Source organism: Mustelus asterias, chromosome 17 (genome assembly GCF_964213995.1).
Source record: "Mustelus asterias chromosome 17, sMusAst1.hap1.1, whole genome shotgun sequence".
Taxonomy (NCBI): domain Eukaryota; kingdom Metazoa; phylum Chordata; class Chondrichthyes; order Carcharhiniformes; family Triakidae; genus Mustelus; species Mustelus asterias.
Genome location: NC_135817.1, coordinates 34752620 through 34778104, shown reverse-complemented (window position 1 = coordinate 34778104; position 25485 = coordinate 34752620). Strand labels below are relative to the sequence as shown.

The 25485-nt window shown below is 41.8% G+C and overlaps 1 protein-coding gene across 6 annotated transcripts in view; it reads right to left on the bottom strand.

The window, feature by feature from the left end:
* tab3 (TGF-beta activated kinase 1 (MAP3K7) binding protein 3) overlaps positions 1-25485 on the bottom strand; it is a 119553-nt gene that overhangs the window by 39182 nt on the left and 54886 nt on the right. For 4 of the 6 annotated variants that reach the window (XM_078232523.1, XM_078232520.1, XM_078232522.1 and 1 more), the window contains exons 2-3: positions 16857-17052; positions 2115-3627 (exon numbers count right to left, since the gene is read on the bottom strand). In XM_078232523.1, the coding sequence (XP_078088649.1) occupies positions 2115-3627; positions 16857-16958 (1615 nt within the window). In that variant the 5' untranslated portion in view covers positions 16959-17052. The remainder of the gene's footprint in view (positions 1-2114; positions 3628-16856; positions 17053-25485) is intronic. The other 2 variants (XM_078232525.1, XM_078232524.1) reach the window with 1 other exon arrangement.

Below are 25485 nucleotides of genomic sequence, written 5' to 3'. Positions count from 1 at the left end.
CTCCACACTTTTCAGGGAGTACATGACAATGATAACTGACTATTCCAGGCTGCTCTGCCACCACAAAACACACTGCGGCGGTGCACGTTGGGTACATATTACCCAATATGTTAAAAAAAGTTTCTGCATGCACTTCTAATATACAACACAAAGCTCCAGTTTCCAAAAACACAATGATGGGGCTTAATTTACAGAGTTTATTTTTCCTAGTTTCAATGAAAATTTTTTTTAAAAATAGGGCTTCTCAAATTTTTCCAATCAAACAGCTATGCAAATTATTGCAATTTTCTAAAAGAGCTGTATGCCTCAATTTTTGATAAAACTGGAAGAGATTTTATGCACTAAAACAGAACTATGGGATCCTGGGATATTTTGCTGAATCCTTATTGAAAATCTTTATCATTGATATGACATCAGCAATTCTGAAAGAAAATAGTGCAATTAAATAGCCAAGATGTGGGTTAATAAATTGAGTTTCAATGATTCTAACTGGCATACAATTAGAAACAATTGCCCTTTTTTGGTGATGTAGGGTATGTGACTTTCAAGTGAAACATTTTGTTCTATAACCGAGTAGCTATTCCGGCTTCCACATCTGTAACCTTAGGCTAAGTGCAATGCAGAAACCATTCCAACAACCTACAAAGAAATCAAATTTATTCTACAGGAAAGTATCTACTTACTTACTCATAACTTCACCACTTAAAGAGTTGACACCTTCCCTCATCAAGTGGAACAAATTCAATTGCTCAGGGCTGACACAGGAAGCACACAATGATTTAAAAAGAGCTTGGATGAAGTGAGGTGCTCAACGTTCAGTGTAAAGTTTATTTATTAGTATCACAAGTAGGTTTACATTAACACTGCAATGAGGTTACTGTGAAAATCCCCTAATCACCACACTCCGGTGCCTGTCCAGGGACACTGATGGCCAATGCACCTAACCAGCATGTCTTTCGGACTGTGGGAGGAAATCAGAGCACCTGGAGGAAACCCACGCAGGCACGGGGAGAAACGTGCAGACGCCGCACAGACAGTGACCCAAGCCAGGAATTGAACATGGGTCCCTGGCGCTGTGAGGCAGCAGTACTAACCAAGCCACCCCCAGAATTTTATAGCTACAATCTTGCTTCAGTGGAACACAGGCTGAAATCAGGGGGTCAGACTAAAGCAGAACACAAGACAGGGAATAGGAAGAGATTCTGGTCAAGAAAACACCTCCTTCCAAACCATTTCCTTCAATTTCTGTGCTTTTTTTGGCTTCTAATTCTGCAATCACAGCTAAATAATCTTTGTTCAAAATGATCCACATTCATTTAAAATAATTAACCTAGATCTTTGTTCAATCTTCAACAAAAACAAGTTGAATTTGGCTGTCTTTTATAAAGTCTTAGAATAACCCTTGTTTACTTTCTCTGGTCTCTCTCCAACGTATTAATTTCCTTTTCAATAGGGAGGTTGGGTTCCAATCTTGCTTTGCAGGAGTGTTAAAATTATCCATTTCAACATAAAACAAATGTTTTTCCAATGGTCAAGCTGAAGGAACTTAAACTAAAACCGGTTGACAAGGTGAGATTGAAAATATTGGAGACAATCTTAGGCATCCTCTCTCCAAAAACACACCTGACAGCTATTAAGTGAAGATATCAAGGATATGGAGCGAAGGCAAATAAATGGAGTTACGGTACAGATCAGCCAGGATCTTATTCAATGGCAGAGCTGACTCATGGTGTTGAAATGGCCTACTGTTCATTTTCATGCACAAATTCAGGTAACCTCTACAGCAGTTTAGACATTGCATGAACGCAAACTACCCATTGTTTCAATTAAGTTCGGGATCCAAACTAATTTTTAAAGGGCAACTTAACATTTTTTCCTTGCACAAAGTGGAGAAATAAATCTGTCTACAGCAAGCTTATGAATTTTATTCTTAATTTAGAATAAGAGGAACTTATCGAGACTGATAGCGGCAGCACATATCCAATAAGTTTTAAACTGTGTTGCCTTATCTCTCATATATGCTGTAAACTGCACGAGACATAACACAATATTTAACTTGTGCTCTTGCAATACAATGTATAAAAATACCAAAATCTTAAGATAGCATACTATACCTTGAGTGTAAGCATAGTCATCTGATCCTGAACTCGACTTTCGCCGCTGCTCTTCATTTCGTTTGACACTAGATCCCGTTACTGCTGATATTGGTTGTATAGGTTCTGGGGCTCCAGGATGCTCTCCATGGCAATCAACTAAATTCAAGATACTCCCAGGGTCAAAAGTAGGCGACGCCACACCTCGTGAAATTGAAGGGGGCCTGTTTGGGGAAACTGTAATTTTGAAGGTGTATTTAGTATTTGGCTGAGTTACAACCACACGAGGAGAGTTCACTTGGTTACTGCCAGCAGTTGTGGACCTAGGTCGTGATGGTTGATGGTGAATATACGTCGGTGGTACACTATACACTGGCTGTGGTTGAACAACACTCATTTGTCCCGACATTCCTCTTGACGGTGAGCTGGAAGGTGAATTGGTAGCAATATAAAGCGTAGGCTGACTCCGTAAAGCAGGTTGACTGCTTACAGGGGATGAACTTCTTGTAATGCTGGCACCAGATCTTTGGGGTGTTTCCAATTTGATTTCTATCTGGTTTTTCATAGGCCCTTTAGATAATCCAGACACAGAATAAGGGATGTAGGACAATGATTGACTGCTTTGTTGTGGATAATTCTGTGGAGGCTGGTACGGGAGGTGTGTCATTGTAGGAGAACTAATAGGCATGAAGACATGGGAAGTCTGATGACCTTGTTGGTTGGCTTGTACCTGATGCTGTGGAGAACTGTAAGGTGAGCTGAACTGTGATGGGGGTGGCGACCGAAATGCTTGCTGAGGAAGCTGAGGCTGTTTGGGAGAATACTGAGAAGGCTGATAGGTTTGCTGCGGTTGATAAACTGGTGGAGGATGATGATTATACTGTGGAAGAGGGCACTGGCTCGAAGTCCAAGCTGTGTTCTGCGGAGTCTGTCGTCCAGATGCTGGCCTAATGTAAATAGAATTACCAATCCCATAGGGAGTATTCTGCATCTGTGATGGACCACCATGTATGTGCAAAGCAGTAGGAGCAGTCTGACCAGATGGCACATTCTGTGACAAGGTTACGGTAATAGGGTTCATGGTGTACCGAGGTATGGGCTGATATGTTGGAGAAACACCTTGCATAGGTGATGCGTTCATGCTTGGTTGAAGGGAAGTTGGCTGTTGAGATGGTGGGGGAGGCGTACCTGTATTTCGTCCCTGGTCACTGACAAAGAAAGGGTTGTAGCCAGATGGATTGGCTACAATTGCAGGGGCAGAATGTGGCTCCTGTATTAGTCGCACAAGTTGTTTACCACCTCCGCGTTGAGGGTCAATATGGCCATCACTTGTGCTATGGACCAGCGTTCGACCACCATTGATTTGACCCCCATCCCCTGCCTGGTATGTTGCTGGAGGCTGGATACCCAGGTTAATCTGCAGCATGTGGTTCCTGCTCATTCTGGCATCATCAGGGCTGTGGAACTCCCCATAAAGATATTTGCTGCTTTCTTGGGCAAGGGCCAAACAACAGGCTTCCAGATTACTGTTATTCTTAATTGAAAAAGAAATTTTAAAAATGTTGAGTCATTACAACATTATTGCAGCTCACATTGCAACCTGTGGACAGTTTCAAACATGCAGATGAATTTTAATATGAATCCAATGTACAAGAGAAAAATATTTATCCGACAATGTAATAAGGCTTAAAATCATTGGCGTTTTAAAAATACAATGCAATGCCATGATGGGGAAGAGCTATTCTTTTTGGCAAAGTAACGGGGAAGAGTTGAGTATTGTGAAATGAGAAGTTGGCTTGTGGCTATACATTCTCACCAGCCTAGCGATTTGAAGGCAGTACAGATTAAGCATGAAAGAGAAAAAAAGCCACTTGAGGTGTTTTTGCACACCAGTAGCATGTGAAAACGTATGTTAGAAGAATCAAATCAAGTGGGCTGGAAGAGGATGGAAAAAATTGTTTGCTGTTGGAAGATACATATCAAATGTAACTGAAGGACTCATACCACTCTTTGGTGGGGTAGTCTTAAATGCCAGTTTACCAATACTCAAAGAATGCAGAGGAAAGTCCCGCCATTTGTGGGGGTTACATTCCCGCAAAACTTTGCAAATGGCAAAATCACAAACGATGAACATACTTCACAACTGAAGTCAATGAGATAGGTTCCAACCATTCTAAAATTTGACATACTTAAAGGATTAAAGGCAATAAAAACTATGTTTTTAATAAAATTAAAGGAGAATTTACTGAATAAGTTGTTTAATTAAAAAAACTTCTCACTTAGAGAATGGAGATGCACTGTAATCAAGAATTAAATCACAACAAGGAACACCCATATGCAAACAGTGGCAGATGATATATGCACCGTGTGCACTTTCTACTGCAGAAAACATGTCATGGACATCTTTCTTCTTTAAAAAAAACTTTATTTAGGCATTCGGCATTTTCTAAAGATGGTCTGTTTTTCATTTTTAATACAGTGGATAAGTGAACATTTTGGCCCACAATGGGTGAATTTGTGTACAAAGACTTTTGCGTGGATAAGTAGTCACAAACAGCAGGACTTTACTGCATATCAAAATGCACTTTCACTCAAATCGGCATTAACATTGTAATTCATGAACCGTCTGCACTTCTTAAACTTTTCTTTTCTAAAGGTTGAGTCCAAGGAAAACAAATGACAGCTAACCTTTATGCCTTTGATACAAACAGTGAATACTATTTGTTTTGACTGATACAAATCAGTGTACCACAGAACACAGGAACATAAGGAATGGAAGCAGGAGTAGGCCCTTCAAGCCTGCCCTGCCATTCAATACGATCATGGCTGATCCATGCCAGCCTCAACTCCTCTTTTGTGCCATTTCCCCACAGCCCTCTAATCCTCAATCTATCAAATATTTATCCATCTCCATTTTAAATACTTCTAATGATCCAGCCTCCACCACCCTTTGGGGTAGAGAATTCCATAGATTCACCACCCTCTGCGAGAAGAAATTTCTACACAGCTCAGTTTTAAACGACCAGCCCTTTATCTTGTAGCTATGTCCTCTTGTTTGAGCCTCTCCCACTGGTGAAAACATCTCACCATCTACCCTGTCAAGCCCCCTCTGAACCTTGTACATTTGAATAAGATTACAGGCAGGGGCCATCACAGTCAAGTCCTATCTCAGTATGCACTTTACAAAATGAGTTCACTCAATAGTAATGAGTACCAATTACCCTGAACATTTTCCTCAGTCTCACCAAGTTAAAAATCAAATCTGGAACCTTAATCAGTACGGTTCAAGTACCTTACCTTTGCAAAGGAGTGAAGCACTAGGTCATAGCCTCTCGAAAAAAATTTAATACAAATCTTGAACTATAACTGTATTAAACAATGCAAAGTTCAATGCTAGCCTGTAAATCAGAACAACAATGTTTCAGTTCCAATCAAAAACATGCAAGTTGATATTCTGGTGTACAAAACAATTACAAATCATTTTCTGACTGTTACCATTTAATAAATCAAAATGTCTGTTCTTCACACTTGGCATTTTATCCCTATAGTGCATCACTGGTACAATATAATATTTCAGGATGCAAAATTTGGGCTATGGTAGTGATAAGTCTACATAGGTGATTCAATCAAATTGAATAAAATCTAGATGACAGCACAGAGTTTTAGCATCTCAGACCTAGATTTCAATTATTGCAGAATGATTGATCAGCAAAATCAATATAGAGGGAGATAGTAAGAAGTTCATTTGAAAATAAAATACAAGTGTGGGCGATTTTCGTTCAAACCCGAAAAATGATTCCATTGCACAAATCACACACCATTCAGCAAGAAACTGGAGGATTTTCCTCAGAGAATATTTGGGTGCAAAATTAGAAAATAATACATTGGTGCAGTATTTATGCTTACTTAAGGCTGAAGTTTATTTATTGGGGGAATTTTAAAACTGCACCTGGCCAAAGCTGTGCTAACCAGAGATATTTCATGCTGCAAAAAGCAAAACAAATTTAATCTCTCCAAATGCCAGAGTTCTTCATACCAAAATTAGTACAATATTCCCTCTTCCCCCACAGGAGGGCACAATAAACTACACACCAGATATATGTGCACATTCTACTACGTGAGAGATCAGTCAGAATGAACTTCCGTAACGTATGATCAACGGTACAATCTCCCATATTAATCCTGTGAAACTTCCTAGTACCAGAGACACACTCAACAACACAATATGGCCAACCTTCAAACTCAACTTTATTTACGTTTTTAATGCCATGGTTTTGATATACAATATTGCATTTGTTCAAAACATCTCTGAAAAATCCTAATGAATACATCTACAGAATATCTTAGTTATTAATTGTAGCCTTCTTGCTGCACAGACTATAGTTCTGCAATCATACAATATACTCCCCCATACAAACCATTTTCTTATACCTAGTTGTCACTAAATTCAAGTATTTTCTTCAAATTCAATAACAGCAACAAAAAGTGCTTTGTCTAGTATCAGTGTCTGGTAATAGCAACGCTAGCATGGATTTTAGCCCCGAGGGGCATTCCTGCGATGGGTGGAAGAGGGGGTGGCCTCGCTGCTTTGAGATCAGGAAATCCAGAAGAATAGATTTCCCTAAACATCTAGCAATTTTTAATTCCAGGACGTTTTTAAATTCTTTTTCTTCACCTGCAGGCAGCCTGAATGACTAGCTACAGGTCAGTCAGGAGAGGGAAGCCGATAGCACAAGGCCACTACTGAGAAGAGCAGGAAGTTCTCGTGGTGGTCGCTTGGGGGCAGGAATGGGATCACATGCAATCATTGGTGGGGGAAGCATGATAATTTACTGGGAAGCTTATTGGACCTGAAGGAAATATTCTTCCTCTTGACCCACAAGCAGTGCTGCAAACGTAATTACCTCAAATTCAGCCCTTCTCACTCTCTCTTGTTTTCTATGCTTACTTACCCCTGGAGAACGTAACCAATGTGAGTCAAAAATAGTGTCATTATTAAAATAAAGGTATGCAGCTTCTTATAATGCTTAAATGTTAGACCCGCGTCACCTCCTGTGAGCAGATTAATTGCTTGTCCCTCCCCTCATCCCATCTCCATTAAAACCAAGTGCGTGGTGTTTTTTTTTTGGGGGGGGGGAAAGAGATTAAGATTCAGTCCATTATTCTCAAATTAAGTATCCAAACAAACCAAAAAGATGATATGCTTACAGTTACTGCTATTACACTGTGATTTGTAGATTTTTTTTTTAAGGCGATGTACACAATTTCATAATTTGTTTATAAAGCTTATTTTAATATATGTTCAGCATTCTGTGGGGTACCTAGATGCATAAGAAAAGTCCAAGATTAGAACAGGCAATTGGAATCAACTGAAGTTTATTCTACCACTGAATCCAACTGTATCTGAACTCCAGTTTCACTTCCTCCAATGTTGTATCTGGAAATTGCCCAAACCGAAATAGCTCCCAATGTTCAAAAGTATATTTTTCCCATTTATATACTCTGCTCCGCTTTTGCGCTATCACCTGGGATATCTTACCTGCACTGTTCAATTTTTAATAAACTTGGAAAAGTCCCCATTTAATTGTCTTATCAGACTGTACAATAATGTTTCTTCAACTTATATTTATAGGTAATTCCCTTACAATATCGTCTCTTATACATGGGAATCTTTGCTACAGCATTGGGGCAAAAGCTAGAAGCAACATTCTAAGACTGATCTTGCCAGTGCATTGGAAAACTTTGGAGAAGCCTTTACTGGCTTGTATCCTACTGTTCTTGCTGTATATCTGTTGTGTATTGAAGACACGATCCATGGTAAAGCCTTCGGTTAAAAAAGAATGGAGCTTTATTAATGGTGCGAGATCTCTTCCATGGCTGCTTCTACTCTCGGTTTGCTGCGCTAGGTTTATTACACCACTTCTGGTGCTGACAGCATCTTTTTAAACTCCTTTTGACAGCCTATGTCCAAACGTGAACAAAAAGGGCTGAACTATGGAGGTGAGGCGAGGGTGACTGTCTTTGATATCAAGGTCACATTTGACAGTGTGAAAGTAGCACTAGCAAAATTGGAATCAATGGGAATGATTGAGAAAACTCTTTGCTGGTTGGAGTCATACCCAACACAAGGGAAGATGATTGCAGTTGTTGAAGGTTAATTATCTCAATCTGAGGACATCACTGCAGGAGTTCCACAAGGTGGTGTCCTCGGCTCAACCATCTTGAGCTGCTTCATTGATGAATCTGTCACTATCAACACTCTGGGGCTATCACTGACCATAAACCAAACTGGACTGGCCATATAAATACTGCAACTATAAGAGCAGATCAGAGGCTCAGAGTCTTGTGGCAAGTAACTCAACTCTTGACTCTTCAAAATCTGTCCACCATCCAAAAAGCACAAGTCAGCAGTGAGATGCAAACAGTCTCCACATGATTCCACGCGTAGCTCGAATAACACCAGAGGCTTGATCCCATCCAAGACAAAGCAGCCTGCTTGATTGGTACACCATCCACAAACATTCAATCCCTCCACCACCAACACAGTTGCAGCAGTATATACCATCTACCAAATGCACTGCAGCAACTGTCCAAGGCCCCTTCTCCAGCACCTTCCAAACCTGCGACCTTTACCACCTGGAAGGACTAGAACAGTAGACACATGGGAATTCTACAACCTTCAGTTCCCCTCCAAGTCACATATCATCCTGACTTGCAACAATGTCGCTGGATCAAAATCCTGGAACGCCTAACTAAACAGGACTGTGGGGATACCTATACCACATGGATTGAACATAGAACATAGAAAAAATACAGCACAAACAGGCCCTTCGGCCCACAAGTTGCGCCGGTCATGTCCCTACCTACCTAGGCTTATAGATAGGCTTACCTATAACCCTCAATCCTATAAAGTTCCATGTACTCATCCAGAGGTCTCCTAAAAGACCCTATCGAGTTTGCCTCCACCCCCACTGACGGCAGCCGATTCCACTCACCCATCACCCTCTGAGTGAAATACTTACCGCTGACATCTCCTCTGTACCTACTCCCCAGCACCTTAAACTTGGGTCCTCTCGTAGCAGCCATTTCAGCCCTGGGAAAAAGCCTCCGAGAATCCACCCGATCTATACCTCTCAACATCTTGTACACCTCTATCAGGTCACCTCTCATCCTTGGTCTTTCCAAGGAGAAAAGACCGAGCTCCCTCAACCTATCCTCATAAGGCATGCCAACCAATCTAGGCAACATCCTTGTAAATCTTCTCTACACCCTTTGAATCATTTCCACATCCCTCCTGTAATGAGGTGACCAGAACTGAACACAGTACTCCAAGTGGGGTCTGACGGGGGTCTTATAAAGCTGCATCATTATCTCCCGACTACCAAACTCAATCCCTCGATTGATGAAGGCCAGCACACCATACGCCTTCTTAACCACCTCCTCTACCTGCAAGGCCGATTTAAGAGTCCTATGGACCCGGACCCCAAGATCCTTCTGATCCTCTACACTGCTAAGAGTCTTCCCTTGATATTATACTCCTTCATCCCATTTGACCTGCCAAAATGGACCACTACACATTTATCTGGGTTGAAGTCCATCTGCCACTTCTCTGCCCAGTCTTGCATCCTATCTATGTCACGCTGCAGCTTCTGACATCCCTCCAACCTATCCACAACACCACCAACCTTTGTGTCGTTGGCAAACTTACCAACCCATCCCTCCACTTCCTCATCCAGGTCATTTATGAAAATGACAAACAGCAAGGGTCCCAGAACAGATCCCTGGGGCACTCCACTGGTGACCAACCTCCATTCAGAAAAAGACCCATCTACAACCACACTCTGCCTTCTGCAGGCAATCCAGTTCTGGATCCACAAGGCAACAGCCCCTTGGATCCCATGCCCTCACTTTCTCGAGAAGTCTCGCATGGGGGACCTTATCGAACGCCTTGCTGAAGTCCATGTAAACCACATCTACCGCTTTTCCTTCGTCAACGTGTTTAGTCACATTTTCAAAGAACTCCACCAGGCTCGTAAGGCACGATTTGCCTTTGACAAAGCCGTGCTGACTACTTTTGAGCATACTAAACTTCTCTAAATGTTCATAAATCCTGTCCCTAGGATCTTCTCCATCAACTTGCCAATCACTGAGGTTAGACTCACCGGTCGGTAATTTCCTGGGCTATTCCTATTCCACATCCGCAATCCTCCAATCCTCCGGATCCTCTCCCGTCTCCATTGACGACGCAAAGATCATCGCCAGAGGCTCTGCAATCTCTTCCCTCGCCTCCCACAGTAACCTGGGGTACATCCCATCCGGTCCCGGCGACTTATCTATCTTGATGCTATTCAAAATTTCCAACACATCCTCTTTCTTAATGTCGCCAAACTCAATCTTCTCAGTCCACCGCAATCCTGTAGTACAACCACCCAGACCTTTATCCACCATGAATACCGAGGTAAAGTATTCATTAAGCACCTCTGCTATTTCTTCCGGTTCCGTACAGACTTTCTCACCTTCATATTTTATAGGTCCTATTCCTTCACATCTCATCCTTTTACTCTTCACATATTTATAGAACGCCTGAGGGTTCTCCTTAATCTTACCTGCCAAGGCCTTCTTGTGACCCCTTCTGGCTCTCCTGATTTCTTTCTTAAGTCCCTTCCTACAAGCCGTATACTCATCTAGATCCCCATCATCGCCTAGCTCTCTGAACCTATTGTACGCTTTCCTTTTCCTTTTGACTAGGTTCAACACAGCTTTCGTGCACCACGGTTCCCGTAACCTACCAAAACCTCCCTGTCTCATCGGAACGTTGTCATGTAGAACTCCAGACAAACATTCCTTGAAAATCTGCCACCTTACTTCGGTACTTTCCCTCGAGAATACCTCCTTCCAATTTACGCCTCTAATCTCCTGCCTGATGGCTTCATATTTCCCCTTACTCCAGATAAACACTTTCCTAGCTTGCCTGATCCTATCTCTTTCCAATGTTAGCGTAAAGGAGATAGAGTTATGATCACTATCCCCAAGATGCTCCCCCACTGAGAGATCCGAAACCTGTCCAGGCTCATTCACATGCTGTGTCAGGAAACCCTCCTGAACACACCTAACAAACTCCTCCCCATCCAAACCCCTTACCCTAGGGATATTCCAAATCGATGTTTGGGAAATTAAAGTCTCCCATCACGACAACCCTGTTATTACTACATCTCTCCAGGATCTGTTTCCCTATCTGCTCCTCAACAGCCCTGTTACTGTTGGGCGGCCTATAGAAAACACCCAGCAAAGTTATCAACCCCTTCCCGCTCCAAACTTCCACCCACAGAGACTCCGTAGACAACCCCTCCACGGCGTCCACCTTCTCTACAGCTGTGACACTATCCCTGATCAGCAGTGCCACTCCCCCACCCTCTTCTGCCTCCCTCTCTGTCCTTTCTGAAAGATCTGAAACCCGGCATCTGAAGTATCCAGTCCTGTCCCCAAGTCTCCATAATGGCCACCACATCACACTACCAAGCATCGATCCACACTCTAAGCTCATCCACTTTATTCACTACACTCCTGGCATTAAAATAGACACCATTGGTCTGAGCTCTCCCCTTCTCCATCACCCGTCTATTCTCCCTCTTACGCTGTCTACAATCCCTCTCTATTTGTGGGCTACCCTCCTCGCTCCCAGTCACCTCATCTCGATTCCCTCCCCCCAACCTTTCTAGTTTAAAGTCTCCCCAGTAGCCTTAGCCAACCTTCCTGCCAGGATATTGGTCCTCCTGGGATTCAAGTGCCACCCGTCTTTTTTGTACCCCTAAAGAAGTCCCAATGATCCAGGAAACTGAATCCCTGCCCCCTGCTCCAGTCCCTCAGCCACGCATTCATCCCCCACCTCACTTTCCCGTGGCACAGGCAGCAATCCTGAGATTGCTACCTTTGCGTTCCTCCTTCCCAACTGTCTATATTCCCTATATTCTCTTTTCATGATCCCTTCCCTCTTCCTATGTCAACGGTACCAATATGTACCACGACCTCTGGCTCCTCTCCCTCCCGCCGCAGGATATCTGGGACACGATCAGAGACACCCCAGATCCCGACACCAGGGAGGCAGACCACCATCCGAGACTCCCGTCTGCCTCCGCAAAAACGCCCGTCCGACCTCCTTACTGTTGAGTCCCCGATTAATACTGCCTTCCTCTTCCTTTCCTTCGCCCTCTGAGTTACAGGGCCGGACTCTGCTCCAGACACACGGCCACTACTGCTTCCCCCAGGTGGGTTGTCCCCACAGCAGTACTCAGACAGGAGTACTTATTGTGAAGGGGCACATTCACCGGGGTGCTCTCTATCACCCGAGCTTTCCCCTTCCTGGACGTTACCCACTTGTCAGCCTCCCGTGGCCCCGGTGTGACCACCTGCTGATAGCTCCTGTCTATCACCTCCTCATTTTCCCTAACCAGACGAAGATCCTCGAGCTGCAGTTCCAGTTCTCTAACATGGTCCCTTAGGAACTGCAGCTCGACACACCCATCACGGATACGGACATCCGGGAGGCCAGGAGCCTCCAGGACCTCCCACATCCTACATTGGGAACAACAGACTGGCCTCACACTCAATTTCCCTTCTTATTTCAAGGAACACAGAGAAACGTACTGAATTAAACTTACTCCGCCGCGCCCTTTCCACATAAGCCCTCAGAGCCAAAGCCCTTCAGCTCTCACTCTGCTCCCTTCTCACTCCGTTGCCCGCTCTCAACGCTGCCCGCTGGACACTGCGGCCTCCCCTTTAAACCTCCCACACGGTAAAAGAAAATTCAAAAACCCTTCCCAAAACACCCCGCGCGCGGCCTACTTCTGGTCTAGACTTTAAAAGTTTAAAAAATAAATAAATAAACAAACCATGCCCATGAAAAAGTGATTTAAAAGTTGATTTCTTACCCCAGCACTCCTATAACAAATAGCTCCTCCTTGCCTCTCTCAGGATGAACAATGAGGATGATCCCCCCAGGTAAGTAGCTTTTATATTAAAAGAAAATTCAAAAACCCTTCCCAAAACACCCTGCACGCGGGGTGTGTCAAAATCCTAGAATGTCCTCCCCAACAGTACTATGGGTCTACCTACACCACACAGATCGCAGCGGTTCAAGACGAAAGCTCACCATCATAGAACAAAGAACAAAGATTACAGCGCAGTACAGGCCCTTCGGCCCTCAATGTTGCGCCGACCTGTGAAACCAAAGCCCATCTAACTTATACTATTCCAATATCATCCATATGTTTATCCAATGACCCTTTAAATGCCCTTAATGTTGACAAGTTCACTACTGCTGCAGGCAGGGCATTCCACGCCCTTACTACTCTCTGAGTAAAGAACCTACCTCTGACATCTGTCCTATATCTATCACCCCTCAATTTAAAGCTATGTCCCCTCGTGCTAGCCATCACCATCCGAGGAAAAAGGCTCTCACTGTCCACCCTATCTAATCCTCTGATCATCTTGTATGCCTCTATTAAGTCACCTCTTAACCACCTCTCTAACGAAAACAGCCTCAAGTCCCTCAGCCTTTCCTCATAAGACCTTCCCACCATACCAGGCAACATCCTGGTAAATCTCCTCTGCACCCTTTCCAATGCTTCCACATCCTTCCTATAATGCGGCCACCAGAACTGTACGCAATACTCCAAGTGCGCCCGCACCAGAGTTTTGTACAGCTGCAACATGACATCATGGCTCCGAAACTCAATCCCTCCACCAATAAAAGCTAACACTCCGTACGCCTTCTTAACAATCCTATCAACCTGGGTGCCAACTTTGATCTTAAGGGCAATTAGGGATGGGCATTAAATGCTGGGCCTAGCCAGTGATGCCTATATCCCATCAATGAATCAGGGAAAAAAATCATTCATTATTTCTTCAAGTCCCTTTCTTAGTATCCCTTGCTAATTTAATTTCATTCACTGCAAACTTACGACTCACATTTTTAACTGATGTGCAACACTCAAGTTTAATTAATTCAATTGTCAGTCTGCATGTCCTATCACTTTATCGACCTATCGGCTTGGGTCACTGTCTGTGTGGAGTTTGCACATTCTCCTCATGTCTGCGTGGGTTTCCTCCGGGTGCTCCGGTTTCCTCCCACAGTCCAAAGATGTGCGGGTTAGGTTGATTGGCCATGCTAAAATTGCCCTTAGTGTCCTGGGATGCGTAGGTTAGAGGGATTAGTGGGTAAATATATGGGGGTAGGGCCTGGGTGGGATTGTGGTCGGTGCAGACTCGATGGGCCGAATGGCCTCTTTCTGTGCTGTAGGGATTCTAAGATTAACTATTTAAATGCTAGAATCCATTATTAAAGAGATGATAATAGAGAGATGATAGCAGGATATTTTAAAAAATCATAATACATTCAGAGTCAGCATAGTATTTTGGAAAGGAAATCCTGTTGGACAAATTTAGAGTTCTTTGAGGGTGTAACAAGCAAGGTGAATAAAAGGGAACCAGTAGATGCAGTGCATTTGGATTTCCAAAAGGAATTTTGGAATGTGTAACATAAAAGGTTATTACACAAGATAGGAGCTTAATTTCAGAGAAAACATAATAGCATAAATAGAGCACTAGCTAATTAAGAGGAAATAGAGGCGCGATAAATAGGGGGTAATTTTCAGGATGGTAAAATGTATCTAGTGGGGTGACACAGGGATCAGGGCTGGAGCCTCTATTATTTACAATCTATATTAATAACCTAGATGAAACGACTGATTGTGGCCACATTTGCTGACAATATGAAGAATAGTCGGATGGCAAGTTGCAAAGAGGATATAAGAGTAAAGTGAGTAGACAAAAATTGGGAGATGGAGTATAACGTGGAACATGTGAGGTTATCCACTTTAACAGAAAGAACAGAAAAGCAGAATATTAGAGAGGCACTACAGAATGTTGCAGTAGAGAGACCTGTGTGTTCTTGTACATAAACCACAAAGTTAGTATGCAGACAGAGTGAATAATTAGGACGGCAAATTGAATGCTTAAAGTTTTAAAGTTTCATTAATCAATCACAAGTAGGCTTACATTAACACTGCAATGAAGTGACAGTGCAAATCCCCTAGTTGCCACACACCAATGTCTGTTCAGGTACACTGAGGGAGAATTTAGCATGGCCAATGCACTTAACCAGCACGTCTTTTGGACTGTTGGCCTTTAATGCAAGGTGGAGGGAGCAAAGAAGTAGGCAAGACTTGTTACAACTGTACAGGGCACTGCTGAGGTCAGATCTAGAATACAGAGCAAAGTTTGGTAACCTTAAGAAGGGATATAATTGCATTGGAAGCAGTTCAGAGAAGGGGCACTAATCTGATTGCTGGGATGAGGGGTTTCTCTTAGATGGAAAAGTTGAACAGGTTGAGTCTATATTTATTGGTTTAAAGAATGAGTTTATTGAAACATAAGATTCTGAGGGGAATTGACAGGGTTGATGGTGACAGAATATTTCTTCTCGTGGTATATTTAGAACTAGGAGCATGGTTTCAGAGTAAGTATCCCAGTTAAAACTATGAGGAGGACTTTCTTCTCTCAGAGTGTCATTCATTGATGTTAAGCTGAGGAGCCAGCAATGCAACATCGACACCCATTTTCCCTCCTGCAAAATTACACTTGTGCCTAGTGACATCCCCATGGTGATGATCAATACCAAATTTCTTCCTTGGGCTCCTTCACCAATTAAGAGTGTATATTCCTAGGAACTACTTTGGACAGTAATTGGTGACAATTTGACTTTTTCAATTTGTACAACTAACAGGCATCGTTTGCTTCTTTACTTGTCCCATTACAGTCTCATTTTTGCCTTGCAACATCATCCTTTTGTCATTTCATCGCTCCGGTCTTCAACCCCATCACAGACCTTCCCCTGGTTCTTTCCTTGCCTCTGTACTTAAAACTCGTGACATCTCTTAACTTTGCCCAGTTCCGATGAAAAGTCATCGGCCTGAAACATTAACTCTGTTTCTCTCTCCAGGTGCTGCCAAACCTAAGTGGCTTCAACATTTTCCATTTTTATTTAGGATATATTTCATCTGACACAGGTGATGTTAGCTATAAGTCTTCATAATGTTAGCATCCTTTTAAAATGTAGTTGAAAATCTTTGATATTGGACATATTACAGAAATTGCATAGCAAATAATCTTCAACTTTTTAAACAAAGTCTCCAAGAAATATTGCTACTTTTTAAACTTGAAGTTAGAGACAAAACTAACAGTCATCTTTAAACTACTCTTATGATACTGCAAGAGCAGTGTGCTATATTGTGCTGGGCAGAACTCATCCTCTGAAGTTTTCTTACATCTCAAATACTCCCTTCAGTTCTCGGAGTTCCGGTGTCTTTTTTATTATAATTGAGCTATTTCTTCATTTATTTGACTGACTTTCTTTTACATATTTTTAAGTTGTGTACATATATTTAAGTGTATAAACTTGCATACTTCTTGAAAATCATCCCAATCATTTTGTTCTTTTCAGTATAAATTATATACATTCTGCATGCTCCTAATGTATCAAGAGACAATGCCAGACAATTGTTTCGGAGACAAGCGAGTCAAACAACTTTGACTGTAGTTAGAGATTGTCAAGCCATAGCTGGAGATCTTTTGCAATTGATTTAGCATCTATGCAATGATTTAAAGCAGCACAAAGAAAAAAAAAACGACACCAAGCTTCTACTTTACTGCTGTTCCAAAATAAAAACATTTAGCAGCTGATGGGTCCTATTTTAAACACAGTACCTGCAGCATGCACTGAGACACCACTCCTTCTGGGATCTCAGGGAAGCGCTGCCGGAGGTCATGCAGCATCTGCATATCAATCTGCTGGATGCCCTGCGCCATTGTCAGGATTGGATGGATATACTGGAACAGTTACAGGGGATGGATGTCAATGGGCCTGCCAGTGCCTACAGTCCTCCGACCCTTCTGGCATTTTCTGTACAGAGAGAGAAAGACGAAATAAAGTGAAAATTTGAGGAATGGATAATACACTGAGTTTTACTGCTAGTCAGAAACACAGGCTAACCACCACCCACATACAAAGCACACACTTATGCACATCATCAAAAAGTCTCCAATTGTAATTAGTTCTAGGGCATTTAGAGTGCAGTGACTTATGCAAATATAATATTTAGCACGTATTAAATTTGTTCAAGGTTCTTCCCTTATCTAGTGGATGTTAAGCAGTCTCATGGAAAAGCCGAATTCTCCAAAGTAACCAGATAAATGAGGCAGAAACAAATTTAGTTATTTCAAATATCTCAAGATACAGAATCTCAAACTTTGAGTAACTACACAAATGATGTTTGTAAAATATACTGCACAATTTAAATGCGTACAGAGATTGAAGCATTACAGTGTGCATAAAAGACACAATATGCCAGATCCAGAGACTTGCAACTCAGCAAAAGGCTACCAACGTAAGTAACCTGACAAGTAGGCAATGTTGGACTCGCATTTAAAAAGCTGTACTTTTTATTAATCATCAGTTACAACAGAGACTCACTCAGTTCAGTTTTACATAGCACAGAAATAATGCTGACTTTACTGTCAAAGCAGTACAAACAGAAAAGCATTTTCACTTTCTGGTAATAATGTTAAGTTGAAGAAAAACACAACAATATACATGCATTTTCAATTGGACACACAACTATTGCTAAATGACATCTGGTTCTTATTATTTTTGATGAGAATAGTAATACATGAGATTACTAAAGTCAATATTTCTAAAACTTTGTGGTAGGCTTTCACATTGCAATCTATATCCACCGGATTCTATACAAGCCAATATGAAACAACCTCTTCTAGGTATCTTGCTACTAATACACTAGAAGGCATTTCTACTTATAGCCTACATTTTGATGATGACCTCAGGCACCAGGCACTGGACATCAAAAGGGCAGTTTAAAAGTTGTCCCATCTCAATAATATTTTTGTATCATTTAAGTTAGTGTCACAAGTAGGCTTACATTAACACTGCAATGAAGTTACTGTGAAAATCTCCTAGTTGCCACACTCTGGCACCTGTTCGGGTACACTGAGGGAGAATTTAGCATGACCAATGCACCGAACCAGCATCTTTCAGACTGTGGGAGGAAACCCAAGCAGACACGGGGAGGATGTGCAGACAGTGACCCAAGCCGGGAATCAAACTCAGGTCCCTGGCACTGTGAAGCAGCAGTGCTAATCACTGTGCCACCATGCAGTATAAACTGCACATTAACAAAAGCTGCATACACTGTGCTAAAGTTAGCTAATCATTTTAAGTACAATATTATATAAATTGTGTGACAGCAAAAATAACTTCATCCAAAAAATATTCTGCAAGTGTTTTCTGGTTTTTCTACATGAACAGTGGAATCCAGGGCAGCAATTTGCAATGATAGGAAATCGACAAGGAGAGATGCCCAATAATATAAAACCTTAAACTTTCAACAAAGGCAAGCAAGTCACTGCCCATATTGGCTTACCGAAGGACAAATGCCAAGTGGCCACAATTGAAGGTATATGTAACAAGAAGTTTAAAATATGGAATCAAAGAAAAATGAATACTACCGCATGCTTTTGCTAACTTTCTTTAATTTCCAATTAGCTGCAACAAAAACAAGCATTAAGCTTATGCTCCTCCTGTGATACTTTCAAATTACCTTGAACTTCATACCATCTTGGGGGCAAATCAATAATTTATCTTCACTCAAGGCACTTTATACTGCAGCATTTGTTCAATTTACAACAACTAAATGATCAAACACTGTTCATATAGAACAAGAGTATAACTGACAGGACACCAAATCCTCTTCAGGGAAGTGTCAGTCAGCCTTTATTCTCCTGCAAAAATAGAAGCTTGAAACATAATTGATGATCATAGAATCAAATAGTTTGGTAGTGCAGGCTATCATATGGCCTAGATTTGTCCGCGTGAGAAATTCTATTAACCCCATTCCCCATATCCAACAATCTTTTTCTTCTTTGGATGTGTATCCAATTCCTTACAAAAGCTGAGAATGAATCTCCATCCACCACCATATCATGGAACATATTCCAAATCCTACGTGGTCAGTGTATAAAAACAAGCTTACCCTCATATCTCCTTTGGGTCTTTCACCAATCAGCTGGAAACAGTTTATTTTTCTTCACTTGATCAAAACTGTTCATGATTTTGAATACTTCTATCAAATCTCACCCACAGGCTTTGGACAGGGCATGGAGCTGGTCACAGAACAGACCACCAGGCAGTGGTTCTCCAATCACTTTTCTATGGATGTGAGGCATGGACAGCCTACCGATATCACATAAAACTAGGCGGATTCCACTTTCAAATTTAAAGTTTAAAGTTTATTTATTAGTCACAAGGAGGGCTTAGATTAACGCTGCAATGAAGTTACTGTGAAATTCCCCAAGTCGCCACACTTTGACACCTGTTCAGGTCAATGCACCTAACCAGCACGTCTTTCAGCCTGTGGAAGGAAACCAGAGAACCCGGAGGAAACCCACGCAGACACGGGGAGAACGTGCAAACTCCACGCAGACAGTGACCCAAGCTGGGAATTGAACCCTGGCGCTGTGAGGCAACAGTGCTAACCACTGTGCCACCATGCTGCCCAAGATCTACCTGCAACATCAGGTGACAGGACAAAATCCCTAATATTCAGACATAGCTGACCTCACATTTCTGCCTACTCCCAATAACCTTTCATCCCCTTGTTAATCAAGGGTAGAATTTTACCAGCATGCCCACCCGAGGTTCGTACAATCCCGCCCGAGGCCAACGGAGAATGCCGTTCTCCGAGCCTCACTCGCCCCGGAATCGGGGCGGGCGTGCTGGTAAAATTCCGGCCCAAGAGTCTCTCTAGTTCAGCATTTAAAATATTCAAAGATTCTGTTTCCACTGCCTTTTGAGGAAGAGTTCCAGAGACTCTCAACCATCAGAAAAGAAATTTATCCTCATTTTTGTTTCAAACAAGTGACCCCTTATTTTCCCTAGTTCTAGATTCCTCTCCACATCCACCCTGTCAACAGCCCTCAGGATCTTAAAGGTATCGATCAAGTTGCCTCTTGCTCTTCTAAATTCTAGTGGATACAAATCTAACCTCTCCAACCTTTTCTCAAAAGCCAACCCACCCATTCATGGTATTAGCCTAGTAAACATTCTCTGAACTGCTCCTTACATATTTACATCTTTTCTTAAATAAGGTGACCAATACTACTGACACCAAAGTTCTGGAAGGTGTAATGTATCTGATCTAAAGAGCATGCTCATCAAAGATCAGCTTTGCTGGGTTAGCCATGTGGTTCATATAGCGGGTTCCCACATACCAGAGACTGTATTCTAAGCCAGTTGATAAAAGAACCCACACCAGAGGACATCCTAAACTCAGATATAAAGGCATTCTGAAAGCCAATCTTGACAGGGTGATTCTCCCAAAAAAATTCTCAGTGTCGGATTTTTGGGAAAACTGGAGTAATTCACGCTGGTTTTTCCAGTGGGAGCTCAGACTAGAATCTCCCACACTCTTGCATTGCTGGGTGCACCAGTGTAAATCACGTTGGAAACCAGTGGGCAGGACCTATTCCCACTGGAGAGGCAGGCAGCAGAGTGCTGAGCGGGCCACTGCGCATGTGCCAATCTGTCAGCGCCAAGATCGGTGCATGTGCAGTGGCCCGTCTGCCGGCCTCCTGATTGCTGGCCAGCTCGACCAGTGCGGCACACAGAACTGGATGCAATACACCATCAGCACAACACAAAGCCAGTGCCTTCACCTACCCCACCAACAGTGGTTTCATGTGTAATATTTATAATTGAATTGGTAAATTAAGATTTGCCTCATTACATCGAGGCCACGTCAAACTAGACAGTAAATAATTGGTAAACATTTATCCAAAGCAATGGGAGAATCCATATCAACTTCTTCTTGGCCCATTCTGTTAAGGAAAGGAAACCTAACTTCTCCAGTCTATCCACCTAAAAGTTAATTTATTAGTGTTACAAGTAGGCTTACATGAATATTGTAATGAAGTTACTGTGAAAATTCCCTTGTCGCCACACTCCCGCACCTGTTCAGGTAGAGAGAGAGAGAAATTAGCATGGCCAATGCACCTATTGAACCAGCATGTCTTTCGGACTGTGGGAGGAAACCAGAGCACCCAGAAGAAACGAACAATGACCCAGGCTGGGATCGAGCCCAGGTCCCAGGCGCTGAGGCAGCAGTGCTAACTACTGTGCCACTGTGTCGCCCTGTAATTATAATGCTGATCCCTGGAACCATTTCAGTAAGTTTCTTCTATATGGTCTCCAAAGCCTCAACCTCTGTCTTAAAAGTGTAACGCCCAGAAGTGGGCACAATCGAAATGAGTTCACATGTCTGGTTAATGCTGGCAGTTACATTTCTGTGCAGTATAAATGGAACTATAATTAGATTGGATTAAAACATTGAGTTGAAATATGATTACAGTTGTATCAAATTTGAATTATGTAAATTTCCACAAATGATACCTTCATTGTTCCACAGTGCCAAAGACAGCAAAGTCTCATGTTTGACAGCAAATCAAAAATTGCAGAACTACAGATAAATTAAGTTTTGCTCAGTTGATAAACAGATCTTAATAAAATGCCAAATCTATGCTGCAACTTGCCAGAAATAGATTAGGATTACAAATTGACAAACATCTGGAATTAAAAACAATCGTTTCTTATGGTTGACTCAGTCACTATAATTACCAGCTGCTCCCAACTATCCTCAAAATTACAACTACTTGTATTTTAAGGGTTCTCAGAAAGCTAGATGGCAAAAAGAAAAACTATGTTCCACAGATAAATTCTGCAATTTAATTAGCTGATTCCAAACAAAATCTCAACCAAATGTTGGACACAACACATTAGAATTTAGTAAAAAGGAGACAGTTGTCAACTGTGCAGAAAGTATGAGAAAGCAAGTTTGGAATTGGAGTTTATGAAAATACATTTATATTCATTATGAGGGGGAAGCAATTTTATTTCACCTAGGTCAATTTCAACACCTGCAATATTTAATAAATTGATGATACGCCAGTCCAAACCACATGCACAGCAGCCAATATTGACTAGCTATTCGAACAACTTCATGCAATATGTTCAGATTTATTTATGATACCTGAAGCTGCACGTGCACCCTAACCAACAGACTGAAGTTCTGAGCCAAAAAACAGAATTGGGGAGAGATAATATAGTCGCATCCGATACAACATATCCCAATTCAGGATGAGAATCCAAGGCACCTTAGGGAAAACATCACATCAAAGACAGCCAGGACTGATCTTCTGCCAACAGTTGCAACCAGCATTGAACATTGTAGCTCAGCATCATCAAATTGCAGTGACGGCAAAAATGGGACATGTGGGTCTCAAGATGCATGCACATTTCTACTGCACCATTCCGAAAAATCTTTACTTCAACATCAAATGCAACATCTTCATTTTTATTGATTATTTCCCATGCCTATTCATTTCCCAATAAGTTAGTACTCGAGGCAGGAAATTTTACTGGGTTTCTTACAAACTTCAGTCTCAGATGAGCAACAACAACATTTATGCTCATTTCTCAAAACATGTACCTGGCAACCTTTACAACAAAGAAAGCAAGTATGGAACTGGGTTGTTGGGAAATAACTGACTCACGAAACAGGTTGACAGTACATCAAGAGTTATTAGTCGGACAGGTTTCCCTTAACCAACATCAACATTGAAAGGCCATGATGAAAAATCTACTTGCAGCAACCCTTTTCAGTGAGGGAATTAAATTCCACAAACCTCAGTAGAAAGTGACTCAAAAATCATCCAGACTATTTCAGTGCATCCAAATGTCAAAAACAAGCCTTCAAAGCTATAACCACTGTTTGGAATGGTGTCCTGGAGGCTTGTACAGAGTTATGTGGTTAAATTCATGAAGTCACATACACCTTTGGAAAAGAGTTTGCTGATAACAGCTGACTTAGTAAACCGACATGTGCACTTGCACCAGATGACACACAGGTAGCAGCACAAAGAGAAAGAGAACCCTGTATTGAATTATATAAAGGAAATGTAGGAAAGATTCTGAAATTTGTTGCATCGACAAAGGACCTTTCCTTTATTACTTTTATGCAGGCATTGAAGATGTGATGAAGGTAGGAAGGAAGTTTGCCAGAATGATACCAGGAATGAGGAAGTTCAATTATTGTGCAGAAACTAGGATTGTTCTCCTTAAGAGCAGAAAAGTCCAAGTGAAGACCTAATAGAAGTAGTCAAAGTAATGAGAGGCATGATGGAGCAAGTAGGGAGAAACTATTTACTCTGGCAAAAGTGTCAATTTCAAATAATTGGCAAAAGAACCAAAAAAGGGAAATGTTTCTACACAGAGGCTTGTTTAGGTCTGGTACACATTACCTGAAAAAATGGTGGATGCAGATCCACAGGAATGTTGAAAAATCAATTAAACATGGACTTGAAAGAGGACAAATTTATAAAGTTACTGGGGGAAACTGAGATATGCAAGTAAATAGGACTGCCATTCCAAAAAAACCATTAGATACATGATAGGCTAAATGGCCTTTCTCCTGTGCTGCAAGATTCTATGATTCTTTCAGTCAGCTTCTTTCAGTTAGAAAACCTGAAATGGATCAAGTGCACTGTTATGCACACAGACCATGGAATCAGTCCTTAAATGCAGAAACAAAAAATGCTGAAAATGCTCAGGTTAGGCAGCATCTGTGGACAGAAACATCGCAGTTCCTTGGCAACTTAAAGGTCACAGTGCAGGAGTGGGATGAGAAATCATTGCAGATGATTCTATGACTGCACCTCGATAATTAAAAACTGAACCTATTGAAGGACGTTGCGATCTCACTCAGAGGGGGCAGCAAAGGAGAGGTGTAAACTATGGACAAGTACTGAACCTTAATGAGGGACAGTGAGTCACAGGTATACCACACGAGATATAACTTGTGATTTTATTCAGGGCCATCTCTGCTGTGGCCAATCTTAAAACCTAATTGGAGAAGTTTCAATATAGAGCTATGTGAAAGATACGTACTGAATTTGGAAGTGGCAAAATGATGAAGGACTTTGTAGAGAAAACAAAGGTTGGAAATAGATTGGTAATTTGATAGAAGAGTGTGAACAAAAGCTGCTGCAGATGGTAGAACAGGTTGGGATTTTGTAGAGGGAATTCTGCCAGTCGATTGTAAATTAAGTGTGACAGCATGAGAGGAGATGGAAGTGTTAAGAATTTCTGCTAGCAATCGGGGACTGAAGGGAAAATTTGATGGTCAGCAGTTTAGTATGAATAGGGACCCAAGAGCAGAAGGTGGGTTCAAAATCAATTTGGCTGTGGGAATGGCAAGAGAGGAGAGGTTGAAAGAAAGTTGCCAAGGCATGCTTACAAGAATCAAATTTCACATTTCAAGTAGCGAAGCAAATCTTAATATAGTATGCAAACACTAGAATGGTAAAGACAGAAGAGAAAAAGGCTCTTGGCCGGGGACAGGTATCGGCCCCATCATTTAGACTGCTAACTACTGGCTCAGGATCTCATCCCAGTGATGGGGATTCATGGTCTCCCAAATCAAGAAATGTCAAAACAAATGGTGTGTCACAAAGAGGAATTTTTTTTGCATAGTAAAAAACTGTACCAAGTTGAGATATAATCTAATTTCAAGCATAAAGCATAAATTATCTTATGCATAAATAATAAAATATGTTTCCTACATCAAGAAAAATGATTTTATTTTCTGCCTCAAAGGAAGAGGGGTAAGATTTTTAAAAACTCCTGAAATATTTGCAGTGCTTTATTTGATTTCAGATTAAATAATGGCGAACAGTGCACTTTAATTATCTCGTTTTAATATTCTTCCTCCTCCTTACGTACCTCACTAACTTTATAAAAATGTCATATTTCATTTTACTTGTTTCTACTGGGGTGCTGCACGCCTGCATATTACTTTGATAGTGGTGCACATGACAAAATTCATTCCACACATGGATGGAAAAAATAGGGGGAACATTGGGTGGCAAGGTTAGTGTACATATGGAAGCTGATGCTGTGTTTTCGGATGTTGCCACCTGATAAGAAAAGGGGGGGGGGGGGGGGGGGTCTAGGATCAATCCCTTGGGACAGAGGACAGAACAACATCTAGTGCAGACAATTCTGACTAGAGTTTAGGGAAGGATGGAACTAAACCGGTGCAATCCTATCTAGTTGGGTGCCAATGGAGAGACATTAGAGGAGGGCGGTGCAGTCAACCAGGTAAAAGCTGCGGACAGGCCAAGGAGGATAGTTTACCTGTGTCACAGTCACTTTAGGTGTAATTTGTGATTTGTAAACAATTCTTGCATCTGGTTACAGTTCACTGCAGTA